Source organism: Ochotona princeps, chromosome 2, assembly GCF_030435755.1.
Source record: "Ochotona princeps isolate mOchPri1 chromosome 2, mOchPri1.hap1, whole genome shotgun sequence".
Taxonomy (NCBI): Eukaryota; Metazoa; Chordata; class Mammalia; order Lagomorpha; family Ochotonidae; genus Ochotona; species Ochotona princeps.
Genome location: NC_080833.1, coordinates 12578977 through 12593368, shown reverse-complemented (window position 1 = coordinate 12593368; position 14392 = coordinate 12578977). Strand labels below are relative to the sequence as shown.

The 14392-nt window shown below is 49.9% G+C and overlaps 1 protein-coding gene across 1 annotated transcript in view; it reads right to left on the bottom strand.

Annotated features, from left to right (window-relative positions):
• Positions 1-1391: 1391 nt before the first annotated feature.
• The window catches only part of MICOS10 (mitochondrial contact site and cristae organizing system subunit 10), a 36895-nt gene continuing 23894 nt past the window's right edge, over positions 1392-14392 (bottom strand). The window contains exons 2-4 of the mRNA XM_012929026.2: positions 4248-4295; positions 3226-3335; positions 1392-1618 (exon numbers count right to left, since the gene is read on the bottom strand). Of these exons, the coding sequence (XP_012784480.1) occupies positions 1601-1618; positions 3226-3335; positions 4248-4295 (176 nt within the window). The 3' untranslated portion in view covers positions 1392-1600. The remainder of the gene's footprint in view (positions 1619-3225; positions 3336-4247; positions 4296-14392) is intronic.

Sequence of the window (14392 nt, the reverse complement as noted above, 5' to 3'; positions counted from 1 at the left end):
AGGGAAGCCTGCCATCGCAGAGTTTCTAAGCAGTAAGGGATACCGAGTTCCAGCTTCGCACTGCCGTGCTGGTCTCTTCCCCAACACTGCCCACTCAGGACACCCTGCATGACCAGGAGTTTCTCTGGCTGGGAGGAACACTCGCATGGCCCTGAGCCTTCTCAGAAGCCACCTCCTTTCCTGCTCCATCCTGGCCTCTGCCAGCCCATACTAAGCAGACCCGACTGCTCCTTCTCTATGCTGATTGTACTCCGTCTGCACCCCTCCTCCCAGGCCAAGCAATGCCTCACCACATCCCTAAACGTTTGCTCCTCCAGGGCTGGAGTCTATTTCTCAGCTGCCCCTGACAGTGCCTGGCTCCCAGCAAATGCTGTCAACAGTGACAGGGTTGTGCCAGCAGCCTCGTGGCCAGCATGCCCATGTCCTATTCTGCAGTGTCTGGTTTCAACCCCCAGCTCTGGCTCCTGACTCCAACTTCCTGCTAAAGCACACGCCAGGAGACACAGCAGTGACGGCTCAGCAGTAGGGTTCTCACTGCCCACAGGGGGCGATCTGGACCAGGCACCCAGCTCCTGGCTTCAGCCTGGTGTTGTGCATGGAGGGTGCCTCTCCTAAAACCACGAATCCTGTATTTTTTTTTAAGATTTATTTTTATTGGAAAGGGAGATCAAATTTATGGAGAGAAGAAAACACTGAGAAAATCCTCCACCCACTGGTTCACTCCCCAAAAGGCTGCAACAGATGAGCTGATCTGATTGGAGCTTCTTTCAGGTCTCCCACATGGGTGCAGGTCCCCAAGGCTTTGGGTCATTCTCCTGTTTCCCAGGCCACCTGCAGGGAGCTGGATGGTAAGGGGAGCAGCCAGGACACAAGCTGGCACCATATGGGATCCTGGTGTTTGCAAGGTGAGGATTTAGTCATTGAATCCTCACACCAGGTCCACAAATCCTACATTTACAGGATTAAGGGGCAAACAAGATCAAGGATGCCCATCTGAATTTTCTTGTGAGAAATAATCCTGTGAGAAACCCCAGGGCCAAAATCTGGGCTGCACCAAGCTTCACATGGCCATGGGACTTGGCAGGAACAGAGGGAACTGGCCAGGTCCCTTCCCGCTCACCCAGCAGCATACATCCTCTGTGTGTGGGCACAGCTGAGGACGGCACAGGCCCCAGCACACCACTCACCTGTGGCAGACATGGAGCTGCACCCTCAGCTCCTGGTGGGAGCCGGAAGCTGCTCTGGAAAGTGCCATCCGGGGTGCATGGGGCACATTGCATGGCAGCTGTGATTGCAGAGGATGCCCAGCGAGGGTGGCGCCGTGTGCGTGCCCAGCCATCCTGCTCAAGCAAGGAAACCAAAGGCAAGGAGACCAAGGCCAGACACAAGACTTCCTGTTTTTAATTTATTTCTCTTAAGACCACCTCCTTACAACTTTCAGAAAGAAAATACAAAATAACAGACAGACTGGTTTCAATGCAACAGAGCCCCAGCATGGCAAGCTCTGCAGGACCACTGCCGTGACTCTGGGGCGCCATGGGGTTCCTGAGGAGTCGGTGGGGACCCTCCTTCCCTCGCACTGTGACATTCTCGGCGTGGGTCACTGCTGCTCCTGCTCCTGCAAGACAAGGGCAATCCACTTGCCACGGGGCCAGCACTGTGACCGAGCTCAAGACCCATGCAGCCAGACCCCCCCTGCCCTGTGTGCACGGAAGCATTCGGAAATACCTTGGGCATAGACCCCAGGCTTGGGGTGGGGAGGCCCTAGTGCAGAGGGCAGACTGGGGAGTGCAGAACAGGGCTCCTGTCTACAGCCTTCTAGTGAGATGCCTGGGGCAGGTTTCTAACCCCCAGGGAGAGGCTGCTTTCTCCTGGGCCCAGGGAGGACAATGAGGCTTGCTCACATTCTAGGGGAGGTCTGGAGAGGAGCCCTGTGGGCACCTAGCATGGTCCCAGGCACGCCCAGCCCTTGGCAAGCAGCCGCCTATTGCTTGCTCTGGGTAAGGCCCAAGCAGGACTTTTGTGCCTCTTTTCAGAGAGTGGAGGATGACAACATCGAGGTACCGCCTCAAGCTCAGATAATTACAAGGCCATTTTGGAGCAGGACACACAAGGCTGTAAAAAACCCAACAATATTTTCCACAGTGACTCCCAGCCACTATATGCATAGTGCGTTCAGTCACCCATGAGCCACCACCCAGGAGGCGCAGCTCTACACTGGGAGTGCTGCAAACAATGTGAAGACCCAAGCTCTTCTCCCAGCCCCTTTCACAGATCTCAGCTCTGGGGCCAGGGGAGTGGAGGGCATCTGGGGTCAGCCCCGGGGCCATGCACTGTCCCTCTTCTGACCTCACTCTAGCACAAGGGCCCGAGCTGCCCCACTCTGGGCAGCACACAGAGCATGGGAGGGGACAGCGGCCTGCTGCACTCCAGGGTTGCTAGCCCCAGGGGCCATAAGACCTTGTGGCGACAGCTCCTGTCTCAGAATAGGACACCCATTTCTGCCTTTTTATGCTTCTTGTCTTTATGGTGCAACAATGGACAAGCTGGTCAACCCCTCACCTACCATGACCCATGTGTGTGTTCCCAGGACCCCTCATAGCTTACAGTCTTGTCCTTTGGCCTACATCAGCTCTCCAGGGAGAAATGACACCTTCCCTCTCTGAGTGGAAAGCAACAGCAGCCAACTGAGGGTTGCAGAGCGAGGGGTCTGCAGCCGGGAAAGGCTGTCCCCCACAGAAACCGCAGGCAGCCAGCGACTCTCCTCTCCTCCGTGGGCAACTGGTCCTCTTCCAGATTTCGATAGCAACTGACCAGGGGAAGGCATGTGGCCTGGCAGCTCAGACACCCAGGCCTCGTACTGGGAGGCCAGCTTCCTGCCAATACACACCCTGCAAGGTAGCAGAGATGGTCCGAGTGACTGGTTTCTGCCACCCACATCAGAGACCTGGATTACACTGTGGGCTCCGGGCTCTGGCCTGACTCCAGCTTCCCAGCCACTGTAGGTATGTGGGGGAGTGAGTGGATGGCAGCGCTCTCTCTTAAATAAACAACAGAATAACGGGTGCATCTCAGAGGCTTCAGGCGTGAGACACGCCCAGTCTGCACAGATCCACCATGATGGACTGCCGGCCAGCCCATCACTAATGCTGAAGGCAGGCGAGACCCCAGACCAGAGCCAGCCGCAAGCAGGGGAGCCTGCGGTTCCTTGACATACGTACGTACTTTGACGTATTTCCCGTGCAGCAGGTATGGTGACTGGAAGTCGTGCTGACAGTTGGAGTAAGCCATGCCCAGGCCCATGCCGGAGCCAAAGGCCAAAGGCCACGATCTCCCTATGAGCACACAGGAAAACCCCAACAGGGAATGAGGAAGTGAAGAGAAAGCCTCCCGCCCCAACCAGCTCTGCTTAGGAGTCGACAAGTTTCACCTATAACACACCCATGTCTACCAGTGTCTCCCCAGGGGCCCAGCAGAGTTCATTTAGCAAATGTTTAATAAGTACCTCTGCTAGATTTGAGGAAAATAGTACAACATGAAAACAGCAGAAAGAGCCAACCTTTTCAACTTCGGTCTCTGTCTACATCATCTACTCTGTTTAATTTCCTAAGCTTATGAGAGGCAATAAAGCAATAAATCCTTTCAGTAAGGAGTCACGGCTTTAAAGCCATGTGAGATGTTCACCCACATCCGTGTACTTGGAAGACGGCAGGCCATGGCGTTCCCGGAAGCCACCTACAAATGATCTTTTCGTATCAGCAGGGTGGGTCAGCCATGGAGCTCATTATGGGTGTCCCTGGCAGGCTCCAGGGAGATGGCCCAAGTGAGCCTCTTGGAGTTCTTCCACAGGGGAGAGGTTCTCGCTTCTCTTTGCTTTGGAAGATTATTGGTCAAGAAGCATTTTTATTTCTGGCCCATTTGCTTTTATAATCAGCAGGAATCTCACTTTCAAATTCCTTTTAGAAAAAAAAGCTACAGTTAATTAGCAATATGTGAGCATGATTTGGCTGAGCTGAGTCACTGGCACAAACTGCAGGCTTTTGAAATGATATCATATTGATGATATTAGGCACCCTGATGCAATGCCCAGGGGAAATGCCGCGGGTGCCCAACCCGTTCTGACCTTTTCCAGGCCACACGCTTTGTCTAGCTCACTTTATGATGATGCGCAGCCTCATAAACGGATGCATCTGCCCGTGTGGTGTGTGTGCATGACACTGCTGAGGGGTAAGAAAATCGGCACTCACTTTTAAAGAAGGTAAGTGAGAAAACAACTCCTAATCCAAAACCAGTACCTACAAAGAGAGGAGAAGTAGGTTAGCAGTCTGCCGAGCGCGGCACCAGCATTCTCAGATGTGAGCTTGATCAAACAGCCCCCCGCCAAGCGCTGCTTCTCTAACGCCGCTTCTTATCAGAGGCTTTCCAGATGTCAGGGCTCTCTGCGCCCACAACAGGACAGGAGAACTCTGCACCACTCAGCCTAGGCAGGTGCCAGGAGGGTACAGGGCGTGAGACTGGCAGTCGCACTCTGGAGGCGCCGCCCATCCCAGGCAGGAGGCCCTCCCACGAGCTACAGGTTCTTGGAGGAATCCAGAACAAGCCCCGAGGCTGTGTCCTGCCCTTTCCATCAAAACTGGGGGTAGCCTGTCTTTCAAAATCGGAGAAACGCAAGCCTATTCCAGTGATCTGCTAGGGAAAAACTCAGAAATGCCCAGTTTTCTATCACACTCCACAGGAACTTAAGCTCTGAAAAAGGAAGGTTCTGCTTATTTTATTTTAAATTATTTTTCAAAAAATTTGAGTGGACCCAATGTGGTAGCCTAATGGCTAAAATTCTCGCCTCACACACGCCAGGATCCCATATGGGCATCGGTTCGTATCTCGGTGGCCCCGCTTCCCATCCAGCTCCCTGCTTGTAGCCTGGGAAAGCAGTCGAGGACGGCCCAAGGATTTGGGACCCTGCACCCATGTGGGAGACCCAGAGGAGGCTCCTGGCTTTGGACTGGCTCAGCTCCAGTTGCAGCAGTCAGTTGGGGAATGAATCATTGGATGCAAGATCTTCCTCTCTGTCTCTCCTCCTCTCTGTATATTTGACTTTCAAATAATATTTTTAAAAAATCTAAAAAAAAATTTTTTTGATCAAGTGAGACAGCACATGGCTGCCAGCACAGGCTTGCTCCCTGAGTGCCCCTGATGTGCCAGGGCCAGGAATTGGGGACCCATTCAGGGCTCTCCTGGTGGCAACAGGAGCCATCACTGCTCTTCTCGGGGCCTGCAACAGCAGGGAGTGGAGACAGAAGCCAGGGCCACCGATGGAAGCCCAGCCCTCGGACACGGGACACAGGCATTTTAACCACAAGGCCACAAACACTGGCCCTGGGAGGCTGCTCTAAAAGAAAAAACAAAACAAAACAAATCCTCATTTTTATCAGTATTTCTCAAATCTTGGACATTCTGGCGTCGCTTTCAGATGTTCCGCTAATCTCCGGTCTCATCTGCAAGTTTGTTTGTGCAATGCTTTCTTCTTATTTACTTACTCACAGTTACTCAGAGTCAGAGACCGACGGAGCTCCCACCAGCGGGTGCATTCTCCAGATGTCTACAGTGATGGGGCTGGGCCAAGCCAGTGGGGAGCCTGAATCCAGTCCAGGTCTCTCATGGTGATGGCAGGAACTCACTTAGCTGGCTGGCATGGTCATGTATCAAGCTCATCCTCCACCTGAGTACCCAGGACATGGGCACCACTGCCTCATGTCCCAGCTGCTCTACTTCCCATCCAGCTCCTTGCTTATTATGGTCTGGGAACAGAAGAGGGTGGCTCAAGTCCTTGGACCTCTGCACATGTGTGAGAGACCCAGAAGAAACTCCTGGCTTTGGATCAGCTCAGTTTGGCCGTTGCAGCCTTCTGGGGAGTGAACCAGTGGATGGAAGACCTCTCTCTGTAAAATCTGCCTTTTAAACAAATAAATCTTTAAAAAAAAAAAAAAAAAGGAAAGAAAAGAAAAGCATGCACTTAATAACTTTAGCCCTAATGTCCTAACTTAAATAATACTGTTGTAACTGCAGACTTAAGTACACACTATTTTTTCCCAAAGTTTACTGAAAAAACTCCAGTACCACTTAAAAAAACTATATCACATATGTTAAGATGCACTTTCTTTCACACCATCAAAAAACCCTCATAAGCTGTGACAGGCAACGCTGTGTGTTATGCTGCTGTTTGCCACACTGGCATTCTGCCCTGGAGCTCTGGCTTGAGTCCCGGCTACACAGCTTCTGATCCAGCTTCCTACGAACTCGCCTAGCAGGAGCAGCGGATGGCACAAATGCTTGGCATCTGCTACCCAGGTGGGAGACCCCGGTGGAACTCTGGGTTCCTGCCTTCATGCCACCCCAGCCCCGTCTCGCTCTTCATTTCTCTGTCACTGTTAGAAACAAACAAACCAGCGGATCCCTTTGTGGCATACTACTGGGTCCCTGCCTGTGATCCCAAAGGGACACTGGTTCGAGCCCCAGCTCCTCCACTTCTGACCCGGCTTCTCTGTAATGAGCCTGGGAGAGCAGCTGAAGTTGGCCCAAATCCTGGGGCTCCTGACACCCATGTAGGACACTCGAAGCTCTTGGTTCCTGGAAACGGCCTGGTCTGGGCCTCATCATCGTAGGCATTTGAGGAATGAAGCAGCTGACAGAAGATCTTTCCCTGTCTTTCACTCTCTCTAAGTCTGCCTTTCAATACACACACATCAAAGAGAGCCAAAATTTTATTGAAGCACCACAGATATAAGTCCCAATTTTTATTTCCCTTACTAGTTTCCAAATTTGTGTTCCGCAATTCTAAGAGTTTCCTTGCCTAATCATTATTTCAGGCTAAGGCAATGTGTAAAGTCACAATATTCCTCAAATTGTCCCTTCTTGGGCCCAGCATGATGGCTCAACGGCTAAATCCTCAGCTTGTAATCCCCAGGATCACATATGGGTGCTAGTCACATCCTGTCTGCTCCACTTCCCATCCAGCTTCCTGCTTATGGCCTGGGAAAGCAGTAGAGGTCGGCCCAAGGACTTGAGACCCTGCACCCATGTGGGAGACCTGGAAGAGGCTCCTGGCTACGGATCAGCTCACCTCTGGCCACTGCGGCCACTTGGGGAGTGAACCAGTGGACGGAAGATCTTCCTCTCCATAAATCTAATCTGCCTTTCCAATAAAAACAAATAAATAAATAAATACATACATACATTGTCCCTTCTTCTCACGCTCCATTCATACACACGCATACGGTCTCACACCAGGTTAACAACGTTCCAGCCAACCTTGCACCACAGATGACATGGCACCCTCCGCTTACAACAGAATGCAGGCTGCAGAGGAGGCAGGAGGGTCAGGCATTTGGCACAGTGGTTCAGCTGCTGCTGGGGACGCCCCCAGCCCATGGGCAGCTGGCCTGAGGGTCAGTCCCAGCTCCACTCTCTGCCCACGTCGGGAGGCAGCAGGTGGATCCCTGCCACTCCGAGGGGAGTCGTGGCCTGAACTCCCTGCCCCAGCCCTCAGCCTGGCCCAGCCCTGGCTGTTGTTCTGTCTTTAAAGGCAGAAATTAGAAGCTTGTTTTGTTTTGTTTTGTTTTAAAGGAAGGAAACTGCTGAAGAAAATTCTCAAGAAAATCCACAATGAGGGTTTAGCTGAAGTTTTTGCAGACCTCAACGAGTTCTTTAGAAAGTTTGAAAACATGACTCCCAACCGTGAAAGGTTTTCATTAACAGAAGGAATGTTCATGGTGCATTATCTGCCTACAAGCAAATACACGATGCTATAGAGAAACAAACCGAGCAAACCACCATGAACATGGTTTTGAAAGGAGAGAGACTTTCTCAAGCACAGCCTGAGGCAGGTCCTTCGGAAGGATTCCAGGTGCTACGGGCTCTCACATCCTTCCAGTGGGACAGGAGGCAGAGGTGGAAGACCCTGACATTGCGATCTTGACCCTGTGCAGGCCCAGGTTCACATTTGTTTGTCTTAATTTTTAATCAAAAAGCTTAAAGATGAAGGATTTAAAAAGAAAAAAAAAAACCAGCTTTCTGTGTACACTAGCTTTCATATGTTTTAAAGCTAAGGGTTATAAAACCCAAAAGGTTTTAAAAATTAAAGTGACATTAAGCTCAGACTGTCACTAAACAAGCAGGTTTGAGAGCCTCAGTTCAGCCGCCCCTCCCCACCCCAGAGCAGAGGCTCTGCATGGGGCGGGTGGGAGGAGGGACACCCAGCCTTCACTTTCACTCCCCCCTCCCACCTCCAGGGCAACTTTCAGTCCCGACAGCTCCATTCAGCTCCATTCAGCATCAGTTTCGTACACACCAACTATTTTAAAATCCTTTTTGCTGCATTTTCACTGTGTCTTCTCTAGGTTAAGGTGTGAGAACTGCCAACCACAGTCAGTTCAGAAACACACTACCCAGTCCTGCAGCCCAGATCAGCGCGGTCTCAATGAGGACACTCATGGCATTTGCTCAGTGACAAAATAGTCCTATGGTGCATTTCACAGAACAGATGGACCCCTGTCAGCAAACAAAGCATGGTTGTACATAATTTATTTGAGTTTTAATTTTAAAAAATGATCAACTTGGATCTATCCAATTTATCCTGGTAAGTACTGTTTTGGTATTCAACTTTAAAACTCAGTATGTAGCATTAATATCATGCCCATTTTCATGCAATAAAATGGTCAGCTTCCCGATTACAACCAAGACTGGAAAGAGAAAAGAACATCTGAATGTAACTCATGAGGCCCCAACATCCCTCCCGCGCCAGCATTCTCGTTTACACTACACACTTCCCAGCCACAGAAAGTAACTTGCCCAAGGACACTACACTCACTTGTACAGCAGTGAGGTGGGCAGTGAGGTGGGCTCCAGTCAGCCACAATATGCACCAAGTCCAGACACTGCATCCTGCACTCACCAAGGCGATCCCCGCCATCTCCCCAGGGACATCAGAGTGCCACACCAGCGAAGCAAGACACAGGCCAAGAAGGACAGGCAAGCGGGATAGAACAAGTTTACACAAAGCCCAAAGGGCTTGTTCAGATTCATCCCCAGACTGATCCTACCACCCAGGTCACAGACTCAAGTATACTTGGTCCCGTGTGATCCAAGAACGCTGGAAAAAATGGGAACCATTGCTATCGATCATCTTTGGCCAAGACCCCACTGTTTTCTGGTTTGTAAAACAGCACGGCGGTCACTTGCCTCACCCTCTGCAGCTGGAAGATGAGTAAGACAGTAAATTGGTACTAGAAAATGAGGTACGATTTGGCCTGGCTGACAGATTCCAAACCAGGCAACGGGGCGGGGAGGGAAGCCAGTAAAAACATAATGGCGTACAATCAGAGCCTTCCCCTGCTCCATCTGGAGGCAATTCTTTTGGCAACGGAATCAAAAGCCCAAAAGGAAAATATTTCAGCATTTTTCTGGTTCCTCTAACTCCATGCCTGTCTCTTCTATTTTTCCCTAAGGAAAGAAAGCTCTGTGCTGCTCCACCTTTCTTAGCAGAGAAGCCCCCTGCCACTGCACTGCCCCATCCAAACACGGAGCGCTCTCGTAGCAATAGGCCCAGCACACCGAAGCCCTCGAAGGGCGCCCATGGAAGGTGCTGAGTTAACAAGCGCAATTACCCAAAAGCCTGCTCTACAGTTTTAGTTAAGCTGCTGTATTTAGATCCCAAGAGCAATTTTCTTCCCACCATTTTAAGACACAAACTAAAAAGACTATCTTCTTCAGAAACAATCCGGAAAACAATTTTCAACTGTAAGGTTTTACTTCAAGTTAGCTATCTCGGTTATTAAGAGACAAACAATGGTGAGACTGCTGATGAGTTTTACAGATTCAAGTTCTCACAAGCTCAACTCTTTTAAAAGGAAACATGTTGCTTCAAAGAGAAGTCCCACCTGGTCAGGGGACACCAGCTCGGCAGCTGTTTCCACTAAAGACTGGCACCTCTAGGCCAGGTTTCAACTTTGTAACAATAAAACATGAAAGGTTTGTCTTACAATAAAAACAAACCAACATGGAAAAGAGAAGAGTTTTCTCTGCCTTTGGCCCCTTTTTCTTGTTGCTGCATGACAAGCTCTTTGGGAAGAAAAAAGCCAAAGGAAAAAGTACAAAGCATTTTTCACCTTCCCTGGAAGCAAATATTTAACTATGAATACAGTTTACATAATTCTGCCTCCCCCATCTCAAGCTCCTTCTCAAAGGTCTGTGTTGTCTGAAATGACATACAACCCTAAAGTAAAGAAAGGCCTGATTACAGGGACACATCTTCCCCGTGGCAAAGTCCAGTGGGAGGAGGGGGGAGTGGAGGAAAGCCACAGAGAGGAGCCTGATGGAACTGACATTAGGCCCCAAGCCCATGCTCCGAAACCACTTCTTTCCGAGCGGAAAAAGAATTGGCACAAATTCTTCAAAAAGAAACTATTCCCAATCAATCTAACCATGCAATTTAATGCATGCTTAGTGCCCAAAAGGACATTATAAAGCTGGCTAGTAGATAAACACGTATTTTTAATGCTGTGAAGGAGCAATTCCTCAGCAGTTCAGAGGACACTATTTTAGTAACGAGCAGAACTCTGCTTCCACCAACTACACACACACACAACATTGCCTTCATTGAGAGGTTTGATCAGAAATTTTAAAAGATTACAACCAGCAGACATGCATACCTTAAGCTACCTTTTGGTAAGAAATGTTGATGGCCATTAAAGTGACGGACAGCTTCTGGTTACTCAATGTAACTTGATTTAACTCTTAGAAAAATCTTTGCTTTCACTACGCAATAGGCAATAAAGCTTTACTTCTTTGAAAATAATTACAAGCAAATCTAATCAACAAGAATTAATAAGCAGACATTCTAACCTGACTGCGGTCTTAGGGTGGAAGCTTATTTTGGATATTAAGCCTCAAATACAGCAAGTTGGAGTGATACATGCTCTTGCAGAACCCGCTTGGCCAAAGCTGAAGCTGCCAAAGGACTTCAACCACAAGGAACCGCTCATTGTTTGTTACCCACCGGCGAGGCAGGGATGGAGGTCCCAGCTCTGCTTCAGCCTGCTCCAGCACCTGCTGTGGTGGACATTTGGGGAGTACATGAGAGGTCTCTGTGCGTCTCCCTCTCTTTCTGGTCTGATTTTCAGATGCAATTATAAAATTAGTCTTTTTAAAAACAACATTTATTTTTATTGAAAAGTCAGAGTTACAGAGAAGGAGAGACAGAGAGGAAGATCTTCTGTCCACTGGTTCACTCCCCAAGCAGCTGCAATGGCCGGAGCAGAGCCAATGTGAAGCCAGGAGCCAATGTGAAGCCTGGCCTCCCACGTGGATGAGGGGAGCTTGAAAGGAAGTGGAGCAACCGGGATGTGAACCAGTGCCCATATGGGATCCTGGTGCATGCAAGGCAAGGACTTTAGCCACTAGGCTACCACGCCAGGTCCTATAAAAATTGTTTTTAAAAATCTAAGAGCAAAATCCCATTGGCAGTTCTGAAAATGAGCAGTGGCAGGGAATTTACAGTGGGCAGTGAAGCCCAGAGGACCCTAGAACCTCTTTTCCTTTCAGTTTTGCAATGAATGCTATGGCTCCTGGAAAAGGAGCAGGGTAACCTCCTGCTCAGTGGAGGGGCAGGAGCCCTGGGGCTGTAGACAGCCCTGGTCCCTTCCTTCCTGGCCAGCTCTCTGGCCTCACATCAATTAACTTCACCAGCCTCCACTGGCTGCTCACCTGCAGTGCAGCAACAATCTTACAAGGGCCTGTTGTAAAGAAAAGGAAAATACAAGCCCAGGGCCGGCACTGCAGCCCAGAGGAAAGCCGCCACCTGCAACACCAGCTCCACACGGCATCCCTGCTAAGAGCATCCCTGCTAAGAGCATCCCTGCTAAGCTGTCCGAGCCTCTGCCACCCCCGGGGAGACCTGGGTGGAGTTTCTAGGCTGCAGCTGCAGTCTGGCCATTGCAGGCACTGGGGCAGTGAACCAGCAAGTGCAAGACATCTCTCTGCCTTGCAAAAGTTTTTAAGACACACAATAAACTATAACTCCCTCTCAGGTGCAGAATCACTCTGTGGGTGAGCCATGGCTGAAAATCAGAATCTGCTTTTCACTGCTCTGGGTAACTATATTTCCCTGGCATTAGCAATGATTTATATAAATCATACTTACTGTTGAACCACTGTATTCCTTTAAAATATCATAAAGTTTTTTTAAAGTTTTCTTATGCTTGGTAAGGTTTTATTTATGTTTCAAACATGGATTAATGTCAAACTGACAATCTGTAATAGGCCAGCTTGCTGGTTCAATCACAATTCTATCATTGCAGTTACAACCTTCACAAGCATTTATTGGGACAGAAGTAGTAAGAATGTACTTTTACAGAAAAGTACACTTGGGGCTAAGTTTAGTGGGAATTACACTTCCAAGAAACCTCCTTGATTTATGAAAGATGTTTGGGCCCAATTTATTAGGAAAGGAACAGCTTTAAGTCAGTTTCAAACTGGGTCACTTAATCCTTTGAGGTACAGACAGACAGTCCCAGGTGGCCACATGTGAGCGCCAAGTCATGTGAACGGACCTCGACAGGGTGCCAGACCCAAGACCCAGAGACGGTAAATTTAGTCTGTGCTAATCAGCTTCTCAAACGTCAACATCGCTTCAGGGTACACAGGAAACAGAGTGGGGAGGAAGCTATTTTATAAGCCCTCAGCTTTCTCCCGGCTCTCCAGATGGGACAGAGGCTGGCACACCTGCAGGAACTTCTCGGCCGGACATCAATGAACAGGGTTCCGGTCAGAACAAGCAAGCTAGTCAGCGGAAGGTCAATGTGGAAGTCATTAGGCCTCGCTTTGCCTCCGGAAAAGCCCAGCTCACTCAAAGGTCCCTTTTAATGAGTACACACAGCGTGACTTGAACTGCAGAACTCTGACAGCCCCACAGTTTTCAAGAATGCATGAAACGAGAAACACGGCCGAAACACAAGGAGGTTAATCCGCATGTGCGTGTAGTGTGTGGGGAAACGAGACTGGGAAGATCAGCAAGGGGGGCCTGGGAAAGAAGATGCCAAGTTGTTCAGTTTAGATAAACAATGAAAGATCCATGCCACATTTGTGGGAGACACCAAGTCACAGTGGCAGCCAGTGCGACACCCGAGGAATGCTACGCTCCCACCTTAGAGCTCTAACAGGAAACAAGAGAAGGTACACACACCTAAAATGTGTGATTCAAGCATGGCTCTTTCTCACACAAAAAAATTAGTTTTCCTGGAGACCCTGGCAGAGGGTGCCGGACAGGGCAGGCACTTGGTGCAGCCCTGAAGACCCCACTGGGACGGCCACAGTGCAAGCTCCAGCTCCCCCTTGGCTCTCGGGGTCCTGCTCACACACTCTGGGAGGGAGCAGGTGATGGCTGCCTGTCACCCAGGCAGGAGGCCTGGACCAAGTTCCCACAGTTCCTGGGACTTCGGTCCAGCGTGGACTGCCGCAGGTGTTTAGGGAGCGACTTCATGGATGTGGAAGCACTCTCCTGCTCTTGCTTTAAAAAAAAAAAGGGCCCGGTGGCGTGGCCTAGCGGCTAGTCCTTGCCTTGAATGCTGGGATCCCATATGGAAACCAGTTCTAATCCCGGCAGCTCCACTTCCCATCCAGCTCCCTGCTTGTGGCCTGGGAAAGCAGTCGAGGACGGCCCAAAGCTTTGGGACCCTGCACCAGTGTGGGAGATTCAGAAGAGGTTCCTGGTTCCCGGCTTCAGATCGGCACAGCACCGGCCCGTTGCGGTCACTTGGGGAGTGAATCATCAGACGGAAGATCTTCCTCTGTGTCTCTCCTCTCTGTATGTCTGACTTTGTAATAAAAAATAAATAAATCTTTAGAAAAAAAAGATGGCCACTGCATATCACAAGACGTTTTTCAGGACTGTTACTCTAGGCAAGGCTGAGGGCGAGACCACTCTCACTCCTTCACAGAAAGACCAGAAACTGCGGAGGTTTGGCTTACCAGGAACGGCAACAAAAACCTCAAGTTTCTTTGACTCTAAGAGAAATAGGAACAAATCAAGCCAGCAAGTACTTCCCTCTGTTCCTTGTTTAGAGGTCAGCCATGAACCGCCTCCTGCACCTTCCACGAGGCCCCGCCTCCCCCGCACCGCCAGCACCTCTCACGCAGCCTGGACTGTATTGCTAACTGGCTTTTTCTCACTCTTGTGAAAGAAAACATAAGAACCAGTATACCCTGTTCATACGTCACTACAGCTACCATGCTGAGGCCCTAATCATGTGTTTCCCATGTGCCTGACCCTGTCCCAACGTTTATTAGCATCTACTGAACAGAAGGCCCTGGAGAAAAAAAATTTTTTAGAGCACATCAG